Source organism: Barbus barbus (genome assembly GCF_936440315.1).
Source record: "Barbus barbus genome assembly, chromosome: 32".
Taxonomy (NCBI): Eukaryota; Metazoa; Chordata; class Actinopteri; order Cypriniformes; family Cyprinidae; genus Barbus; species Barbus barbus.
Genome location: NC_136760.1, coordinates 9461129 through 9480877, shown reverse-complemented (window position 1 = coordinate 9480877; position 19749 = coordinate 9461129). Strand labels below are relative to the sequence as shown.

Sequence of the window (19749 nt, the reverse complement as noted above, 5' to 3'; positions counted from 1 at the left end):
AACTCCATTGGTGACAGAGACAAAAACCCTGGGAGAAACCATGCTCAATCAGGGGGCCAGTTCTCCTCTGGCCAGACGAATCAGCAGGTTGTTCCATGTTGTAGCAAAGTTAGATAAAAAAGTAGCAAAAAAGTAGGATTCATCTGTTTCCTGTGGTATTCTTCCAATGGTTGTCTAGGAGACAAAGTCTTCACTGGGGATCTGTCTCTGGGGCTCATCTAGTTGTCCTGATCTACGCTGACATTCACGGCTGTAGAGGTCCTCTCTAGGTCCTGATCCACCATCTGGGCTGGATACGGACTGGATCCGGGTAACTGCAGTGACCATCTGATCTGGATACAGACTGGAACTGGTGGCTACGGTGACCTCGGAATAAGAAAGACACAGACTAATATCAGCATAGATTCCATGTAACAAGTACATCGGGTGTTATGGGAAGTTTTCCCGTTTCCGGTTGACCTAATTAATACAGCCTAACAATCCTTTAATGGATTTGAATATTAGAAACGTGTAAGCCAGGTTAAAGAGATGGGTCTTTAATCTAGATTTAAACTGACAGAGTGTGTCTGCCTCCCGAACAATGTTAGGTAGATTATTCCAGAGTTTGGGCGCTAAATAGGAAAAGGATCTGCTGCCTGCAGTTGATTTTGATATTCTAGGTATTATCAGATTTTGAGAATGCAGCGGACGTGGAGGACTATAATGCGATAAGAGCTCGCTCAGGTACTGAGGTGCTATACCATTCAGAGCTTTATAAGTAATTAGCAAGATTTTAAAATCTATACGATGTTGACAGAACTGGGCTAATGTGGTCATACTTCCTGGTTCTAGTAAGAACTCTAGCAGCTGCATTTTGGACCAGCTGGAGTTTGTTTATTAAGCATGCATAACAACCACCCAATAAAGCATTACAATAATCTAACCTTGAGGTCATGAACGCATGAATTAACATTTTTGCATTTGACGTTGAGAGCATAGGTCGTAATTTAGATGTATTTTTGAGATGGAAAAATGCAGTTTTACAAATGCTAGAAACATGGCTTTCAAAGGAAAGATTGCTATCAAATAGAACACCTAGGTTCCTAACTGATGACGAAGAATTGACAGAGCAGCCATCAAGTGTTAGACAGTGTTCTAGGTTATTACGGATATTTTAGGTCCGATAATTAACACCTCTGTTTGTTTTCAAAATTTAGCAGTTAGAAATTACTCGTCATCCAGTTTTTTATATCAACTGTGCATTCCATTCGTTTTTCAAATTGGTATGTTTCGCCGGGCCACAAAGAAATATAGAGCTGAGTATCATCAGCATAACAGTGAAAGCTAACACCATGTTTCCTGATGATATCTCTCAAGGGTAACATGTAAAGCATGAAAAGTAACAGCCCTAGTACTGAGCCTTGAGGTACTCCATACTGTACTGGTCGATATGATACCACAGCTACGAATTGATGGCGGTCAGATAAGTATGATTTGAACCATGCTAATGCACTTCCCCTAATGCCAACAAAGTTTTCTAGTCTATTCAAAATAATGTTGCGGTCAATAGTGTCATGATCAGATGATAAGAGCAGGTCATTTGTAACTCTGAGAGCAGATACCATTTTTCTCTAAGAAGGAATATAATTGTGAGCATACTACTTTTTCTAGTATCTTTGACAGAAAAGGGAGATTTGAGATCAGTCTATAATTAACTAGATCTTCTGGGTCAAGTTGTGCTTTTTTAAATTAGTGGCTTAACCCTCTGGGGTCTGAGGGTGTTTTGGGGCCCTGGAGAAGTTTTGACATGCCCTGACATTTGTGTTTTTTTCAGTTTCTTAAAAGAATATTAATGGCTAAGGTCTGATAACACTGTATTTAGCACAAACTGAGCTACAATAATAAGTTAGCAGCATGAAAGTACAGTGGGGAAAATAATTATTTGATCCCCTGCTGATTTTGTAAGCCCACTTAAAAAAAAAAAGAAGGGTTTATCATTTTATGGTAAGTTTATTTTAACTGATAGAGACAGAACATCAAACAAAAAAAAACCAGAAAAAAGCAGCATACAAATGTCAAAAAAAGATTTACATTTTAGCAAGTCAAATAAGTATTTGATCCCCTACCAACCAGCAGGAATTTTGGCTCCCACAGATTGGCTATGTGCACATGTGGAGCACAGATTAGTCCTGTCACTTTAAGAAGATACTCCTAATTTCAGCTCGTTGTGTGTATAAAAGACACCTGTCCATAGAATCTGAATCTTCCATTCCAACCTCTCCACTACCATGGGCAAGACCAAAGAGCTGTTAACCTGTTAACCTTTGCCCCCATTTTGGGCCTAACAGGTGAAAATAACCTACCTAAATTAAAACGGTAACAGTTCCTGACAAAGTGTGCTACACAAACAAATTGGGTATCTTTGGAAAGAAGACACTCTAGGCTTTACGATCCATCATCCAGAGTTGATAATGCTCAAAAAGATAAAAAGTTATAGACACTGACGTGCCTTTTGAAAAATATTTTTATGTTTTTATTTCATATACAAATACATGAAATAAGTCCTGGAGCAATCCAGAAAAGTAATGGATTGAAAGCCACGTGTCTCATGAGTTTATATTTCAAATTTGAAGAAGATACCATGAAAAATTAGATTCCTGCAATATTTTTTCTGAAACTATTTATAGTCCTCCCACCCCCCGTTTGAGGAAAAATAACCACCAAATGTATTGCAGAATTATACAAACTATTTTAGTCATTATACATATTCCTGCATAGTTTTTCAATTATAAAATAATAGACAGAATTTTTATTTGAGCACTAAAAAATACAAAAATAATTGAGTAATAAAAAAGGGAAAAAAATTGAAAAATGCTTTGTATATAGTATGTATGTATATATTCTGATTGCCAGACATAAACTGATATTGGCAGACATGGTCATACAGTCAGTGATCGCACGCTGATGTGTGTCCATACAGATGGGCCATATAATCAATAATAGCTGATCATTGAATCACAATGATAGCCGTCATAGAGTCGGTAATAAACACGCTGATGTGCGTCCATACATATGATAATCATGCAGATACGGCCACATTGCCCACACAATACACACACACACACATATATATATAAAAAATGAAGAAAAAATTTTTTTTTTTTTTATGGAAAAAGCAGATCGCTAAGTTACGCCCTGCTCAGATGACAGCTGTGTCACAGCGTGCGTCACTCAGGAGAGAGCGCCAAATTCAAATAATCTATATTCCGCTTTTCTGAGACTTTTTTTTCCGTGTACGTCTCAATCTGTTTGTAAAACTGTATGCTACAGCACCGTGTTGTTTTTTTACCACCAAGACGCTGTTTTTGAGCGTAATTTATTCCATAACAGACGCGAACAATAACTCTCCTGAAGAAATGAAATGTAAACAAAGGAATAGTCATCCTTATTACAACGTTATTGTTTCGTTGGACTAAAAGTGCACGCTGGGATGTTGTTCTGTGGACCCTTATCTCTCTAACTAAACTGGGATTTCAGCAGTGGACGCGTTTGTGACTTGTTATTACAATGAATCTGGTACGTACTGCTTTTTTTATTCTGCATGTTTTCATGTGTACTGCTTATACAAATGTAGCAAATGCATTCCTTATAAGCTTTCCATCGAAAAACAGCGATCTGTCGTCAATGCTTGAGGCTTAGACCTTCAGAATGATATAGAGTTTGTCAAGATTAGCTTTGTCCCGTTTCATTTATTCTATTAGAAAACAATGACACATGCAAACAAAGAGCGTTCAATGCGCCGTCGCTCTGGCAAAGGTTAACAGGTTAAAGGACATCAGGGACAAGCTTGTAGATCTGCACAAGAATGGAATGGGCTACAAGACCATCAGTAAGAAGCTTGGTGAGGAGACAACTGTTGGTGCGATTATTCGGAAATACAAAATAACCATACTCCATGCAAGATCTCACCTCATGACGTAAGGATGAATATGAGAAAGGTGAGGGATCAGCCCAGAACTACACAGAAGGAGCTTGTTAATGATCTCAAGGCAGTTGGGACCACAGTCACCAAGCAAACCATTACCGTAACACACTACGTGTGATGGACTGAAATCCTCCAGCACCCGCAAGATCCCCATGCTCAAGAAGGCATTGTCCAGGCCCATCTGAAGTTTGCCAATGAACATCTAAATGATTCAGAGAAGGCATGGGATAATGTGCTGGGTTCAGATGAGACCAAAATTGAGCTCTTTGGCATCAGCTCGACTCGTCGTATTTGGAGGAAGAGAAATGCTGACTATCATCCCAAGAACACCATCCCTACAGTCAAGCACGGAGGTGGAAACATCATACTTTAGGGCTGTTTCTCTGCTAAGGGTTCAGGACGACTTCAACGCATTGAGGGGTCATCGGGACAGGGCAATGTACCGTAAAATATTAAATGAGAAACTCCTTCCCTGTGAAGGGAGCTGAAACTTCGAGTTTCCAAGAGGCAGCCAAGAAGCCTTAATGATTTAGAGAGGATCTGTAAAGAGGAGTGGACCAAAATCCCTCCTGAGATGTGTGCAAACCTGGTGACCAACTACAAGAAACGTCTTACCTTCGTGCTTGCCAACAAGGGTTTCTGCACCAAGTACTAAGTCATGTTTCACTCCTTCACAGAAAACAATATATTGATTTAACATTTGAAAAACATGTTTTGTGATAGAATGCCCTAATGCGAGGGAGTGACAATGGCCATGAATATACCTCAATAATCATGTTTTCCTCCAGCTGCACTCCATTTTCTGGGCTGCTCTCTTTAGGGCACGAGTGTGCTCATTATACCACAGTGTCAGACTGTTTTCCTTAATCTTCCTTAAGCGTAGGAGCAACCATATCTAAAATGCTAGAAAAGAGAGAGTCCATAGTTTCTGTTACATCAAGTTTTTCTGGGTTTTTCTAATAAGATGTGCTGAGGGATTGAGATAAATCAGGAAGATTACTTACAAAGCAGTCTTTTGTGGTGGAAGTGATGGTACCATACTGGTAACAAGTAGTAGAATTTACAGTTTTAGCTATATGGATTTTACACAAGACTAGATAATGATCTGCGATATCACTTTGTTGCAGAAATTCAACACCATTAACCCTCTGAGGGGGTTTGGGGGAACTGAAGAAGTTTTGACATGCCTTGCCATTTGTTTTTTTCAGTATCTTAAAATTTTAATGGCTAAAATCTTATTACTATTTAATTAGCACAAACTGGGCTACAATAATTTGTGAGCAGCATGAATGTACATGTTTGTGTTTTTGAGAGAACTTTTATGCGTGGTTAGTGAAAAAAAATAAAAAAATAAGTCACTGAAATAAGGCCCTAAAACACATACAGAACATTTGAAGAGTTCATTTGAAAAAAAACGTTTTTTTCCAGAAATCACGTTTTTTTTTTTTTTATTATTGTCCATTCCAAGTAATATCAATCAAACTATAATAATAACTAAACAAATGCCGGCAATTTACAAAATTAAAGTTAATTGAAAGTATGTTTTTTTTAAATACTAAAACTTTGTTTTACAGCAAAAGCAGATAACTCCACATTTCATGTTTTAGAGTTGAAAAACACTTGTTTAATCTTTGTAATCTCCTCAGATGACAATGTAGATGCCTGACAAACGTTGTTGTCATCATAGATTTATGGATTTGATTACGTGCTGCTTTTTCAAGATTCCATGAAAACGTTTCAGCTTTTATTTTCCTTTTCCGCCCTGAAAAAGATATCACAGGTTCAAGTTTGTCGAAATTATCCAGCTTTGACAAAACTCCTCTCAGCTAGCACATCTTTTCAGAGTGAAAGTAGCCTTGTCACCTGATCTGAATACAGCACACTGATTCGCTAAAATTTACTTATTGCCTTCTGTTCAAAAACAACAAGGGCGCTTGTAAACAAGGGCGCTTCTGCAGTAAAACGTGAACTCTCGATGCCTTGAAAGTGGACAATAGAGTAGAGTGGACTAGAGTTTTTTTCACAAAATGATGTGAAAATCGTCCTGTTTACTCATTCACAGAAAACAATATATTGATTTAACATTTTCACAGCAGATTTTGTGATAGAATGCCCATATGCGAGGGAGTGACAATGACCATGAATATTTAGTGATTCACACCTGAGACAAAGGGCCTCCCATAATGAGTCATCAGTCATTAACGTGTCTGTGAAGCTGGTAACAAAGAATGTGAGGAGAGTAAAATAATCTGTATTTGTATTTTATTTACAACACAGTATAATCAAAATATACAGTTAAGGTCTAAGACATTGAGCACACTAATCTAAACACTGAAACTTGAACAAAAAATTCTGTTAGCATGTTGATATAGGAGAAACTATATCACATAAGCAATCAAAACTTTTGGTCACTCATAACTCCTAAATAAATAAATGATTTTAAACATAACATTGTCATAAACACAAGCATGTTTTGCATGTATTATACAATAAAAAACATTTTATGTCTGGGAAACTAAATTATTATTGCTAAGCACGTCAAACATCTACATATATTTGCGAACACATTCTTTAGTGTTACAGTGTAAACACTTACTTTTACTTTAACTATAACCTTAACTATTACTTTTATATCATATATTTTTCTATTTTATAGAACATTAAAAACATACTGGCATCCTGAAATGAAACATACTTCATGTAGTAAAGAATTATAGTTCGGAAAATGTCCAACTAGTAAAATGTTTAGTGGAGCGTGGGGCACAACCTAACAACCTTTTGAATTTATCAGTTTTTGTAAATCCACGTGGGGTTCAGAGTATAATTTTTAATCCACATTCCTTTCACACTTGTCTAGTACAAATGTCACCTTTTTCATAAGTGTTTATGTATTTTCACAGTGTATATGTTTTGCGGTATTTCTCAAAAGAAAGGAAGTGAAATGTGACAACAAGCCCCATAGGTGGGGTACATTTTAACATCTGTGTAATATGCAGTGATATCTTCATAAGGCTTTTGAAAATGCATTTGTTGACCCCAGAGGGTTGACATCAATTCAATGTGACAGCATTAAATCTAGAGTATGATTTCGACAATGAGTAGGACCTGACACATGTTATCTAACCCCAACAGAGTTGTCTATGAATGCTGATCCTAATGCATCTTTTTTATCAACATGGATATTAAAATCACCAACGATTAAGACTTTACTAAAAATCTGAGTTAGTGCTGGCTGCAGAAAGTCTTTATGGTACCCTGGTGGCCTGAATACAGTAGGCAGTATAAACATCACAGGGGATTTATCATTACTTTACTTTTAGTCATTTAGCAGATGCCTTTATCCAAAGCTACTTACAAATAAGAAAAAGTAACTAAAAGTCAAAACTCTGTAAATACTATATGCACACACATTTAAGAAAATAAAGAAATTACATAAAATTGACAAATGCATACAACATTTCAATACTAAACATTTAAATGAAAACAAAATAATAAGCTAAAAACAATTCAAAATATTAAAACAACAAAAGTTGTGAGTATAATAATGCTTCTAACATTAAGCCAAACACCAAAAAACAACTACATGTGTATGTACAGCCACACACATATACATATGCATACATATAAAAATTAAATTCAATATATATATTATTTCATTTACATATAGTATGAAATACTAAAATAACTCAAATTAAATAAAACTAAAAGTGAATAAACAACTTATACAGACATCAACACTGAGCCAAGCACATGTTTTAAAACAACAACAACGACTTACATACACATTGTAAGAAATGGTTATAAAAACTGAAACAGAAGTGAAACAAGTGGTAGGAAAGAGGAAAAATAAAAAGCGATACATCCTTTGCCGATGTCCCTGTCCCTGTGGAGTCGCACGGTAGAGTCGATGGTCTTTACACTCGTAAACTGGTTTGGATGTCTTTTGTATTTTCTAGTTCGGGGAACAGACACTGTTTCGATAGTGTGATATCAAGGTGAATTAACTGATTTCTGTGAAGAGGCAGCTAGCAGGCGGTCGGTTTAGCCAGTCTGTCTGCTTCCTGACCTGGGAGTCAAGTACAAAACCTAAGGCTACGTTTACACGACAACGATGTAGTCAATGTTTTCAAAATGATTTGTGTTTACACATATCCGCGAAACCGGCCAAAAATGCTGTATTACATATATGCCAGGCCAGTAGTTGGTGCTGTCACCTTGTTAGTAAACAGTACCTGTAGGGAAGTGACGATTATATGATGCATCTCCGCTGTTGGTTGTAATATTGGTGAAGTCAATCCACACTTTGCTGAAGAGGCGTTAGCAAACTCTTGAGCAGCAACAACAGTACCATGTACCAGTACCATTGTTGTGTTTGCTTGTTCGCGCTTGCCTTTAAAATCGACACGTACTGCGCATGTCTACATACCTAACACATACTACGCATGCGCATGACGTCACCGTTTTCAAAGATTCCCGTTTTGGGTTTTTACACGGAAACGATAACGGCGGCGTTTTCAAAATCTTCCACTTTGAAGCCCGTTTTCAAATTCATGCGTATTCAGTCCCCAAAACGCCATTGTCATGTAAACAAACAGACAAAACGCATAAAAAGGTTCCCGTTTTTGGCTGAAAACGTTGTCGTGTAAACGGCCCCTAAGACTATGTGCCATATTTCTAGAGAGATGAGCGGCACCACCCCTGGAGGGATGAAGACAATTTCTTTTCAACAGGTCAGGTTGAAAAGAACTCATCCAATTGTCTATGTCAGATGTTTTCAACCCTGTTCCTGGGGACCCACTACCCTGAAGAGTTTAGCTGCAACCCTAATCAAACAGCTGGGTTATTAGTTTATTTGTCTTGCAATTACTTTAAGAGATGCTGCTACTGAATGTGATGCAGATCTGACACGCATGCTTGTAGTTTATTTCGCGCTTTAATATGAAATGATACAGGCTTCAGTGTGTTCCACAGTATTTGTGTGTGCAATTGAAGAGCTTGCGCTACAAGCACAGTAAAACAGCTGACAGGACAGGACGATTAGATTTTACTGATATATGGCCTGACAACATCTAATCTAGTCACAGTTCACTGTTGTTCTACTGAAACTTCTCGTCACCTATACCGCTTGTTTGACTAGTGCTTGAAGCAAAGTTGAAGTGTGTGTCTGACAAGTCTCCCATTTGATGTGGTCGTAAAGATGTTCTGCATCTAAATAAATGCAATTCTTGTCAACAAAAAAGAGAAGCAGCAGTTCTGAGTTGGGTGGCCAACCCTAGCTCTGCCTCTGCATTAACTGCATTAAAGGGGTCATATGATGCGATTTCAAGTTTTCCTTTCTCTTTGGAATGTTACAAGCTGTTTGTGCATAGATAAGATCCCTGAAGTTGCAAAGACTAAAGTCTTAAAACCAAAGAGATATTCTTTATAAAAGTTATGCCACGCCCCCCTAAAATGGCTTGTTCAAACACGCCCCCACGTCACGATGTGGGGAGATTTTCATAACACCGCCCAAGCGTATACGCAATGAAAGAAGGCGAAACTATTAATCTCGCTGTAGTATTATTGCTGCCGCTGGCACCATGTCTTGGAGACGCTGTTTCATTGTGAAAGTGAAACTACTTTGTTTGGGCTTCCAAAAGAGGACACAACTAGAAATCAGTGGTTAAGTTGTATTTACAACACTGTTCCAGAGCAGTAGAACACAAATATTCGAGTGTGTGCAGCACATTTTACGGAGGACTATTTCCTGAACTTGGAAGCTACAACGTTGGCTCGCATAAAGGTTGTTTCTATAAAGTGGGGCAATTCCAACTTTGCAAGGACAGTCTGGCGCTTCTGACTCACAGCCTGTAAGTACATTTCTGCCACTGGCGATTCAAAAGCGAGTTTTAAGCAGTGTAGAGTAGTGCTTGTTGTTTGTCGTTTCTCCGATCACAAATGCAGACATGGTAATGTTTATGCAGCGCAATGCAACGCAACGCGTTAAAAGACAGTATAAGTCATTATAATCAGTAATTATGTCCCCACTGGATGCAACAAATGCCTCGTTTGTAATGGGTTTTATTGTTTTTGTGTGGTCGCGCCATGAAATGCCATCACAATACGGTGAGGGGCGTAACATTTCCGTCTCACGCTTAAGGTATTCAATCAATCACAATGCACTGGATAGCTGGCCAATCAGAGCACGCCTCACTTCTCAGAACGATGAGCTTTGTAAAAATCGACGCATTTCAGAAAGGCAGGGTTTAGAGGAGCAACAATAATGCACAGTATGTGGAAAATAATGTTTTTTTAACTTTAAACCACATAAACACATTGCATTACACCAAATACACAAAATAATGTTCTTTTTAGCAACATCATATGACCCCTTTAAAATATTTTAACGCCATTAAAGTAGAAATATTAATCGCCTGTTAATGCACTTATTTTGACAGCACAAATGCAAAGAAATCCACATTGAATTTTCAACCATTAAAATGGGTAAAACGCAACTATTTGCACAAGGAGATGCATTAAGATCTGTTATCTCTTGGATTTAACCATATAGGACCTTTTAAAAATACCAAATACCTTTTAAGATACCAATGTTATTATTATTATTCTGAGACTAAATTTTCCAACTCTAAAGGCCCTTTCACACGGGACGCGGCAGTCGCGAGTGTCTAGTTCATTTTCAATGGAAGACATGTGACAAGCGGCAAAACGCAGGCAATATTTTATCTTTTTGTGAGCGGCAGCTGCGTCGGTTTCAACCAATCAGAGAACTGATTATTAACAACCACTTTTAAAATTTCACTGAGCTCATGTCGGAGTGTTGAAAACATGAAGATCTCTGCAAATCCTACTGGAATTCCTGGAGTTGTGTGATCCATCAAAATCTCAGAGATATAATTTTTTTTTTTTTTAATCCAGAGTGTGAGTGTACGGAGTTTAATGAAAACGCAAGTAGATGCTCCCATAAAATGATAAATAGCAAATAATACCAACACAAAACGTACATTGTTTTATTTAGTTTAGGAAATACTAATGTGATTTGTTGTTTGTAAATATGGTAACATCCCCCCCTAGACCGTGACGCCAACACCACCTCAACAGCATAAAACGCTTCCACTATGAGAGAAAGTGGCAGCCGCACGGCGATTCCAGCTCTTGCCGCGTCCCGTGTGAAAGGGCTTTTACTCAACCCAGGGCTTCAATGCCACAAGCCCCAAACTCAGCAGAGACCTGGCCCTGATTGCGAGAAGTGTGCTATATCTTTTCAGACTGAGTTTTCTTATAAATAATTATAAAAAAATGGAAAATTCACAAGCAGGACCAGAAACTCGTACGATTTGTGCACAAAAGTTTTATTAACTAAACGCTAACACACACGACTAATTTAAACAAACAAACATACAATCACTCATACATGGGGAAAGGGCCAATGAGACTTGATGGATGAAACATCAGGAAAACCAGAGAATGAAGCTATGAAAAGAGTCAGTTAACAACCTGAGTAAAACCATCAGTGCCATTTATAATGGGGTCTACAGCTTATACTAAACCTCTGTTTTGTTTAGTTAAATGTACGATACTTGCATTGCCTTGGTCGTTGACGAGTTTCCGGATACAGTCTCGGATGAAAGTTTTGATGGTTTCAAGGTTTTTGACTTGCGATCACGTTCTTCCGGGATTGAAGAATGATGAATTCCAAAGATGTCCTGACTCGATGGTTATTGGGAGTTTCTTCCCAGGTAGGAAGTGAAGAAGAGCTAAGAGAGACATCTGCTGAGATCTAAAGGATCTTTGTTGAATGGAAAGTCAAGGCTTCCAGGAGAGTTCTGGCTCACATCCTCATCTTCTCAGAATCTAAAAGAAGCTAGACTGGGGAGGTGGTCACTGATGTGAGGCCTTTTAAGTTCTGTGGAGGTCACACCTCTCGGGGTCAAAGAGCCAGTGGTGACTTGCACTTTTGGAGAGAAAGTTTACGACTCTGTCTTCGCAGCATGGTAATTTGCATATGTAATTCGACTGGGTGTTGATGCAAAAACTGCTAAAGATTCTTAGAACACTAACATGTTGCATATGTACCAACATATAATATGTACTCTTATTTAGATCATCAGAGGACGAATTCATAGATACTAAACATGGTATAGGTACAATTACATGAACGAGTGGTTCTATCATAAGCCTGCATAAAACAGTGTACAATACAAAAGACCATATACAAGAAGGTTGTAATCATACACAATGACCTGGGGATATGCATGATAGGCAGGTCATAGAAAAATGTGTCTATAAATGGTAACACTTTATAATAACGTCCAGTTATAAGTCATTTATAAGTGATTAGTTAATGATTAACTAATCATTTACAAAACATTCATAAGCGATTAATAAGTGATATGCTAACAATTTGTGTATGTTTTGTTAATTCATTTAAAAGTCATTTACAAGTAATTAGCTAATGATGAACTAATCATTTACAAAACATAACTATACATTCACAAATCATTAAGTAATATGCTAACGATAAGTTATCTTTATAAATAGCATCATGAAATAATTAAACACATCCTTAATGGTTAATAGTTACTAGTTAATATATTATTAATCACTTATAAATCATTGAAATGTCAACATTGTACTATTATCTCAATAAACATTATAAATCATTTACAAAGCTTTCTGCATCCCCTAATCTAAAGTGTAAACTACTCATCAGTTGTAAATGTTTTACAAACCTTCCAGGTTACAGGTTGTTTGTGAATATATATATATATATATATTTACGCACACACGACTGGAAACCATAAAGTTTGTAAAACATTTACAACTGATGAGTAGTTTACACTTTAGATTAGGGGATGCAGAAAGCTTTGTAAATGATTTATAATGTTTATTGAGATAATAGTACAATGTTGACATTTCAATGCTCTATAAGTGATTAATAATATATTAACCATTAAGGATCTGTTTGATTATTTCATGATGCTATTTTTAAAGATAACTTATGACAGATTTATAAATTGTTAGCATATACTTAATCATTTGTGAATGTATAGTTATGTTTTGTAAATGATTAGTTCATCATCATCTAATCACTTGTAAATGATTCAAAACTTATTCTACAAAACATAGATAAAAATATTAACATATCAATTATTAATCATCTATGAATGCATAGTCATGTTTTGTAAATGATTAGTTCATCATTAGCTAATTACTTGTAAATGACTTTTAAATGAATTAACAAAACATACACAAATTGTTAGCATATCACTTATTAATTGCTTATGAATGTTTTGTAAACGATTAGTTAATCATTAACTAATCACTTATAAATTACTTATAACTGGACGTTATTATAAAGTGTTACCCTATAAATTAATGAAAGAAGTCATTTCTTATAGCAGTATATGTCTGTTTTAGACAGAATTGAGTGGGGGGGAAGATTTTCTCTACATACTTTTAGGTCATAAAGTTTATCTGATCTGGCTGAGGTGTCCTGGATGCCATGGTAACCAGGGGCCTGGGGTCCTTCACAGACATCCTGGCACCCAGTATGTTTATTGGGTTAGGTGTCTGTGATTATTTGTTAATCTAATGAATAATTCATTTGTTAAATCTAATGAACAATTGTGTGTCGGATTGGTCCAAATGCTAAATTATATTGTTTATATATTAGAATTGTTAAATAACCATTTAACAAGTGACATAATCATTACTGCTTAAAATGTCAGTTGAAAATTTAACTCTTAAAGCATTAAATAAGATACAGAATCAGTGAATTTGAGTTTAATGTGGGTATATTATCAGTAAAGTAATCATTAAACAGTTGTAATCATTCAAAAAAATATTAGCCATTTATATTAGTGTGATTCAGAGATGAAGGCCATAATACTAATGTTGTCCACACGAGGGAGCCACAGGATAGCAAATCCAAAGATCTCAGCTCAAAGACTGAAAATAATTCAAGAAATTTACTTATTGATTACGTGTAATAATTGAATATAAATTTTATGTAATAATTGCATATAAATTCATTTTATTTTCATTAAGTTTAAGAAAGCCCAATATAATTAGTGTGCAAAAACTGCAATCTCCTCAATACTTATAAAGCCAACTCTGTCCAAGCAGTTGTCATAGCTTAATAGGCTTTTATTAGAATAGAAAATAGCAAGGGTCCATAGAAAAATATTTTGAAAACTATAACTGTTGTACTTTTTTGCAGCTTTGCAGTACTCTTGCTCTTTTGCCCCAAGGCTGCCCACACTGGCTTTGTCAAGCCAACATCAAATTTCGTCTTCGAACTTTAGCCTCTAGTATCATATTGAGATATCTGACCCTTTTACTGTCTTTAAGTTTCTTTAACTACTAGGACGTACATTTAAATTAATCATTTGATATAATGTACTTATATGATTTTACATTGTATTTATATTTAAACATAATCATACCATCAAACCTGTCCCTAATCTTTTGTTTTTATCACTATTTATGTTTGTATTTATTCAGAAAACATTAACAAAATCAAAAAATTTAGTCAAGGAAGTTTCTGAAATTTGGTTGATAGGGGATCACCCTTTGGATAAATTTAGTCAATGACTACTTGCTGGAAAGTATTGAAAATTGTGGTCTCAAAGGGGTAGTTCAGCCAAAAATATATTATGTCATTATTTAATTACCCCTGTAGTTTTTTTTCTTCTGTTGAACACAAAGGAAGATATCTTTAAGAATGTTGGTAACCAAACAGTTGCTGGTAGCCATGAAGTGTGTGTGTGTGTGTGTGTGTGTGTGTGTGTATAAAGTCAATTGCTACTAGCAACTGATTAGTTACCAACATTCTTCTAAATATGTCTTTTTGTGTTTAACAGAACAAAGAAATGCATACAGGTTTGGAGCAACATAAGGTTCAGCACTTTATTTTTATTTTATTTTTTCATTTTGGGTAAAATGTCAATTTAAAATGTGTTTAACTGTGTCAGAAATCCTATTAGATGTTGTTTCTGTTTTTCCCTCCCTAGATGCATGTCCATTCCTGTGACTATGCGTGCCATCCGATGCAAGGCAGAGACCATTCAGGCAGATACTCCAGCATTGTCCCTTATAGCTGAAACTGTGGAAATTATGGTGAAGAAGAACTTGCCCCCAACTGGCAGCCCGGGCTACATGGGAATGGGTACAGGTCCAGATGGTAGCAACCCAATGGGTCTTCCTGGAGCCAACTCTGCAGGAAGCTACAATGTTGTGGGTGTAGGAGGAAGTGGTTCTTTCCAAGGCCCAATCACCTCACTTTTTAACATGGGTCGTACTGCTCAGGGAGGCTCGTGTGTGGACACCATTGGACAGGGTGGAGGCCAACAGCAAACAATGCAACAACAGCATCAGCAGTCTCAGAGCCATGGTTCAGATGACTTTAGTAAAGTCACTCAGAATCCAATCTTAACCAGCCTTCTACAAATAACAGGCAGTGTTGGGTCCAGTCCTACTCCCCAGCCACCTCAGCCCCACCAGACCCCCCCACCAACCACCTCACCGGCAAACAACACCAAAAACCACCCCATGCTAATGAACCTACTGAAGGATAATCCCTCACAAGATTTTGCTACATTGTATGGCAATAGCCCTTTAGAAAGACAGAATTCATCTGGCTCCCCAAGAACAGATAACCAAGGGCAGTCTTGCCCTGGCACCAAGGGTAAGAAAAAGCGTCCAAGAGGCTCTGATAAAGGAGTAATGGGAGCAGGTGGTGGAATGAGCATGAAACAACAATCTCAGCTGCAAGTGGGAAGCATGACCCAACAGCATCATCACACACACCACTCTGAAGATGATTTCCACCGAGAGCTTTTCTCTATGGATGTTGATGCCTCCCAGAACCCTATTTTTGATGTTAGTCTTCCAGGTGATGGACTTGACACCCCTCACAGTATCACTCCAGCTCCAAGTCAGTGTGGAACACCACCTTCAGGTCCTGGAATGCCATACCACTCTCAGTGTCATGTCCAACCCCAGACACAAGTCCAGTCTCAGCCACAAGGATCCATACCCCGTATGGTCCGCCTCTCCAGCTCTGACAGTATTGGGCCTGATATCAATGACATTTTGTCTGATATTCCTGAACAGGCCAACAAAGGAAGCAACAGCAGTCATGGCCAGCACCTCATGGCTGGTGAAGAAGGGGGTTCCTTGGGCACTCCACTCCGGGATTCTTCCAGCTCAGGCCAAGGTAGTGCAGTTTTTGAGGCAGACCTGTTTAACGCAAACAGCAATGAAAATCCCTTTACTGATGCAGCAGACTTGATTGCAGAAGCTGCTACTGCAGCAACACCCAATAGTGATTCTTCCTCAACTAATTTCTTCCCAGACACAGACTTCAACCCAGAGCTATTACCAGGACAGGGAAGTTTTTCACAGACCTACTTTGAAGACAGCTCCCCCAGCCCTGACCCAGATCTTGAACTGGTTAAAAGTTTCAGTGGGGGAAGTCAGCAGAACACTCCTACAGGCACACCTCAGAATCCTGCCTCACATGGCCAAAATACTCCAGAGGCTTCATTAAAAGACCCTTTTGAAATAGGTATTTTTGGTGGGAATGGTAGTGGAGGAAAGCCGGTACTAGGTCCAGCATCAGATATGGCGGACTCACACCTTCCACATACTGGTGGAGGCCAAAGTCCACTCATGATGGGCAGTGTGGTAGCAGGTAATGATTTTAAAAGCAGTGACGCAAAGGGAAAACTGCACCAGATGAGGGCAAAGGAGGATAATGGGGGAGGAAATTCTGTAATAGGAATGGGGAATGTATGCTCTTCTGAAATGAAGCAGGGAAAGCGCAGTCGCACTCCTTCAAGTGAGGGCAGATCAAAAGACAAACCACCAAAACGTAAGAAGCTAGATCCAGATGGCAAGTCACCTTCACACAGCTCAGGGGGTCGGCCATACACTCCTCCTTGTGGGAGTGCCATCTCTGGAGGATTAGTAAGTGCAGGTGGATCCAAGTCCCCTGGGAGCTCAGGCAGGTCTCAGACTCCACCGGGAGGTGCTACTCCACCAATCCCCAAAATCACTATACAAATACCCAGGACTTTAACTGGAGGAAAAACATCATCTCATGGAGGCTACACATCAAGTAGCTCAGCAAGTGGAGGTGCTGGTAGTACCAGTGGCACAAGCAGTAGCAAAAGTCACCATTCCCACTCCTCTTCTTCAGGGAAGATAAAAAGTAGTAAACTTGAAGGCTCTGTTGGGCAAGGCAATATCCCCAAATCATCAAGCTTTGCAGGTATTGGAAGTGGTATGCCGTCTCAATCCAAAGGATCTTCCATGGGGATGGGTGTAGGCAAGCCATCCTCTTCTCCCATAACAAAGCACGGTTTGTCAGGCTCAGGCAGTGGTGGCAGCAGTGGAACAGGAAGTGGAAATAAAATTAAGCCCCAAGGTGGTAAGCCGCCTGGCTCACTCATGAACCCCAACATCAAGCCCAACATATCACCCTCACATTCTCGTTCTGGAAGTTCTGACAAGCTGTCTTCTCCAATGAAACTTCAACAAGGCCAGGTTCCTGGAACTCCACCCTCTTCGAAGGCTAAATCCCCTATTGGCTCAGGCAGTGGAGGTTCAGGAGGGTCCAAGTCTTCTTCAGGTGGTGGAATAGGTACCCAAAAACAGTTAGGCAGTAGCTCATCCACAAGTACTTCTTCATCCTCTACCTCCTCTGCAAGCTCCTCTTCATCATCTGGCTCCATACCCTTTTCTTCAAATGGTCAGTCACAATATGGGAGCAGTGGTGGAGGGGGTGGTGGAAGTGTAAACAACCCTAATGCAAAAGGCAAGTCCCCAAGCCGAAACAAAAAGCCATCTCTTACCGCAGTCATAGACAAACTGAAGAGTGTGGGTAGTGGGGGAATTGGTGGAGAGGAGGGCGAAGGTTGTGGTGGCAGTTCAGGTGGGGTAGTGCCGCAAAATATTGCTCCTACATCCTCCAAGCATGGTATGTCCACCCTGGGAGGCGAGTTTCTTAGCAAGAGAGACAAGATAGACAAAGATGGCAAGTCCAAGGTGTCTGGATCAGGGGGCAATTCTGGTGACAGGAAGACTGATTCCAAAAGTAGTGCTGTGACAGGCACTGGTGTGGCAAAAATTATCATCAGTAAGCCAGAAGGGGGCTCTCCAAGCATAAAATCTAAAGTAACTCTTCAGAAACCTGGAGAAAGTTCTGGAGATGGTGCCATGCGTTCCCAGCACTCAGGCCACAAAGCATCACCACTTTTCAGTGGCTCTACACCAAAACATGACCGCAACTCTCCAAGCCATAGCCGTTCCCCTGGGTACACGCCTATAAATCCAGACAGTGAGAGTGAGTCTGGTAGCAGTTCAATTGCTGAAAAATCTCATCAGAACAGTCCTAGCTCCGAAGATGACCAAACTATGAGACCACACCAACCCATTCAAGACTACATGAGTTCCATGTCCATTAGCCAGAGTGAAAAACACAAGAAGCATAAAAAAGAGAAGAAGAAGCAAAAAGAGCGGGAAAGAGACAGAGATCGAGAAAAAGAAAAGAAGAAATCAACAATGCCTTGTGGACCCTCCTCTCACCCAGTAAAGACAGATGTCTGGTCCAGATCCCCTATATCTTCAGAAACTTCAATGTCATTGCTTAGCTCTGAGCGCTCCTCACGACCAAGTCCTGTATATATGCATACAGAGGATGACGACCTCATGGACTCTGCCTTGACAGGCAATCTTGAACCTTTCAAATAATTACAAAATAATAATAATAATAATAAATTAGTTTGTAGAGGCAAAGAAATGGAACTGATTTTTTTTAGACTGTAATACTTTTTTTAACAATTGGAAAAAAATATTTCAAGTATTTTATGACAATTGTATTATGTATAAATATTGCTGTTTTTAAAGTGGGATTATTATTTTGAGGGAAAATATAAGGTTATCAATTTTAATTCTTAAAAAAAAGTCATCCATTTAAAATAATTTGACAATATATAGAATATTGGTACAAGACTTTAAATGGCTATGTATGTGGATTTTCTTCTTTTGCAATTGTATGCTTTATTTTTGCTTTTTTAAAATTAGTATATACACTGTGAAATCAAACTTAAAATAGTCTTGTCTTTTAATGAGGTATTTAGCTTGTTAAATGGATGTATTGTCAAATACATGATAAACTGGATGCATTGTCGAACACATGATCAAATGAAAGCTTCATTTCTTTTTTAGTCTGTTTAACTCTAATTGAAAGGAATGAGAGAAGGATATTATTAAAAAAGCGTGAAAACCACCTTTTTAATCTTAGAAAATATGAGTATATTTTAAATGTCCACTTATTTTACATCTTACATTTCTACTATCACTTCTGTTTACTGCTAGACTAATGTATGTCTTTTCTGTAAAATGGATTGTTTTACAAGACTGAAATAAATGTCAGTGCCAAGTTTTTGTTTATCTTTTTGCATCTTGCCTATTTGGGCCTGCAGTATAATAATGACACGAGTTAAAGTATTTTTACACTTTACTATAGATCATATTTGTTGTAGTTTAAAACTTATTTTAATCAAACACTCCATGAAGTCAGAACCTGTGCGTGTGTGAAATTCACTTCAGAATTAACATTTCCTGATTCCTGATCATTTACTATGTCCCCCTATGTCATCCAAGATGTTCCGTCTTTCTTTCTTCAGTTGAAAAGAAATTAAGATTTTTGAGGAAAAAATTCTAGGTGTTTTATCCATATAGTGGACTTCAATGGGGATCAATGGGTTGAAAGTCCAAAT

At 38.2% G+C, this 19749-nt stretch overlaps 1 protein-coding gene across 2 annotated transcripts in view; it reads left to right on the top strand.

Moving 5' to 3' along the window:
• med1 (mediator complex subunit 1) overlaps window positions 1-19406 on the top strand; it is a 174010-nt gene extending 154604 nt beyond the window's left edge. For both annotated transcript variants that reach the window (XM_079389357.1, XM_079389358.1), the window contains exon 16: window positions 14977-19406. In XM_079389357.1, coding sequence (XP_079245483.1) covers window positions 14977-18718 — 3742 coding nt within the window. In that variant the 3' untranslated portion in view covers window positions 18719-19406. The remainder of the gene's footprint in view (window positions 1-14976) is intronic.
• The last annotated feature ends 343 nt before the right edge of the window (window positions 19407-19749 follow it).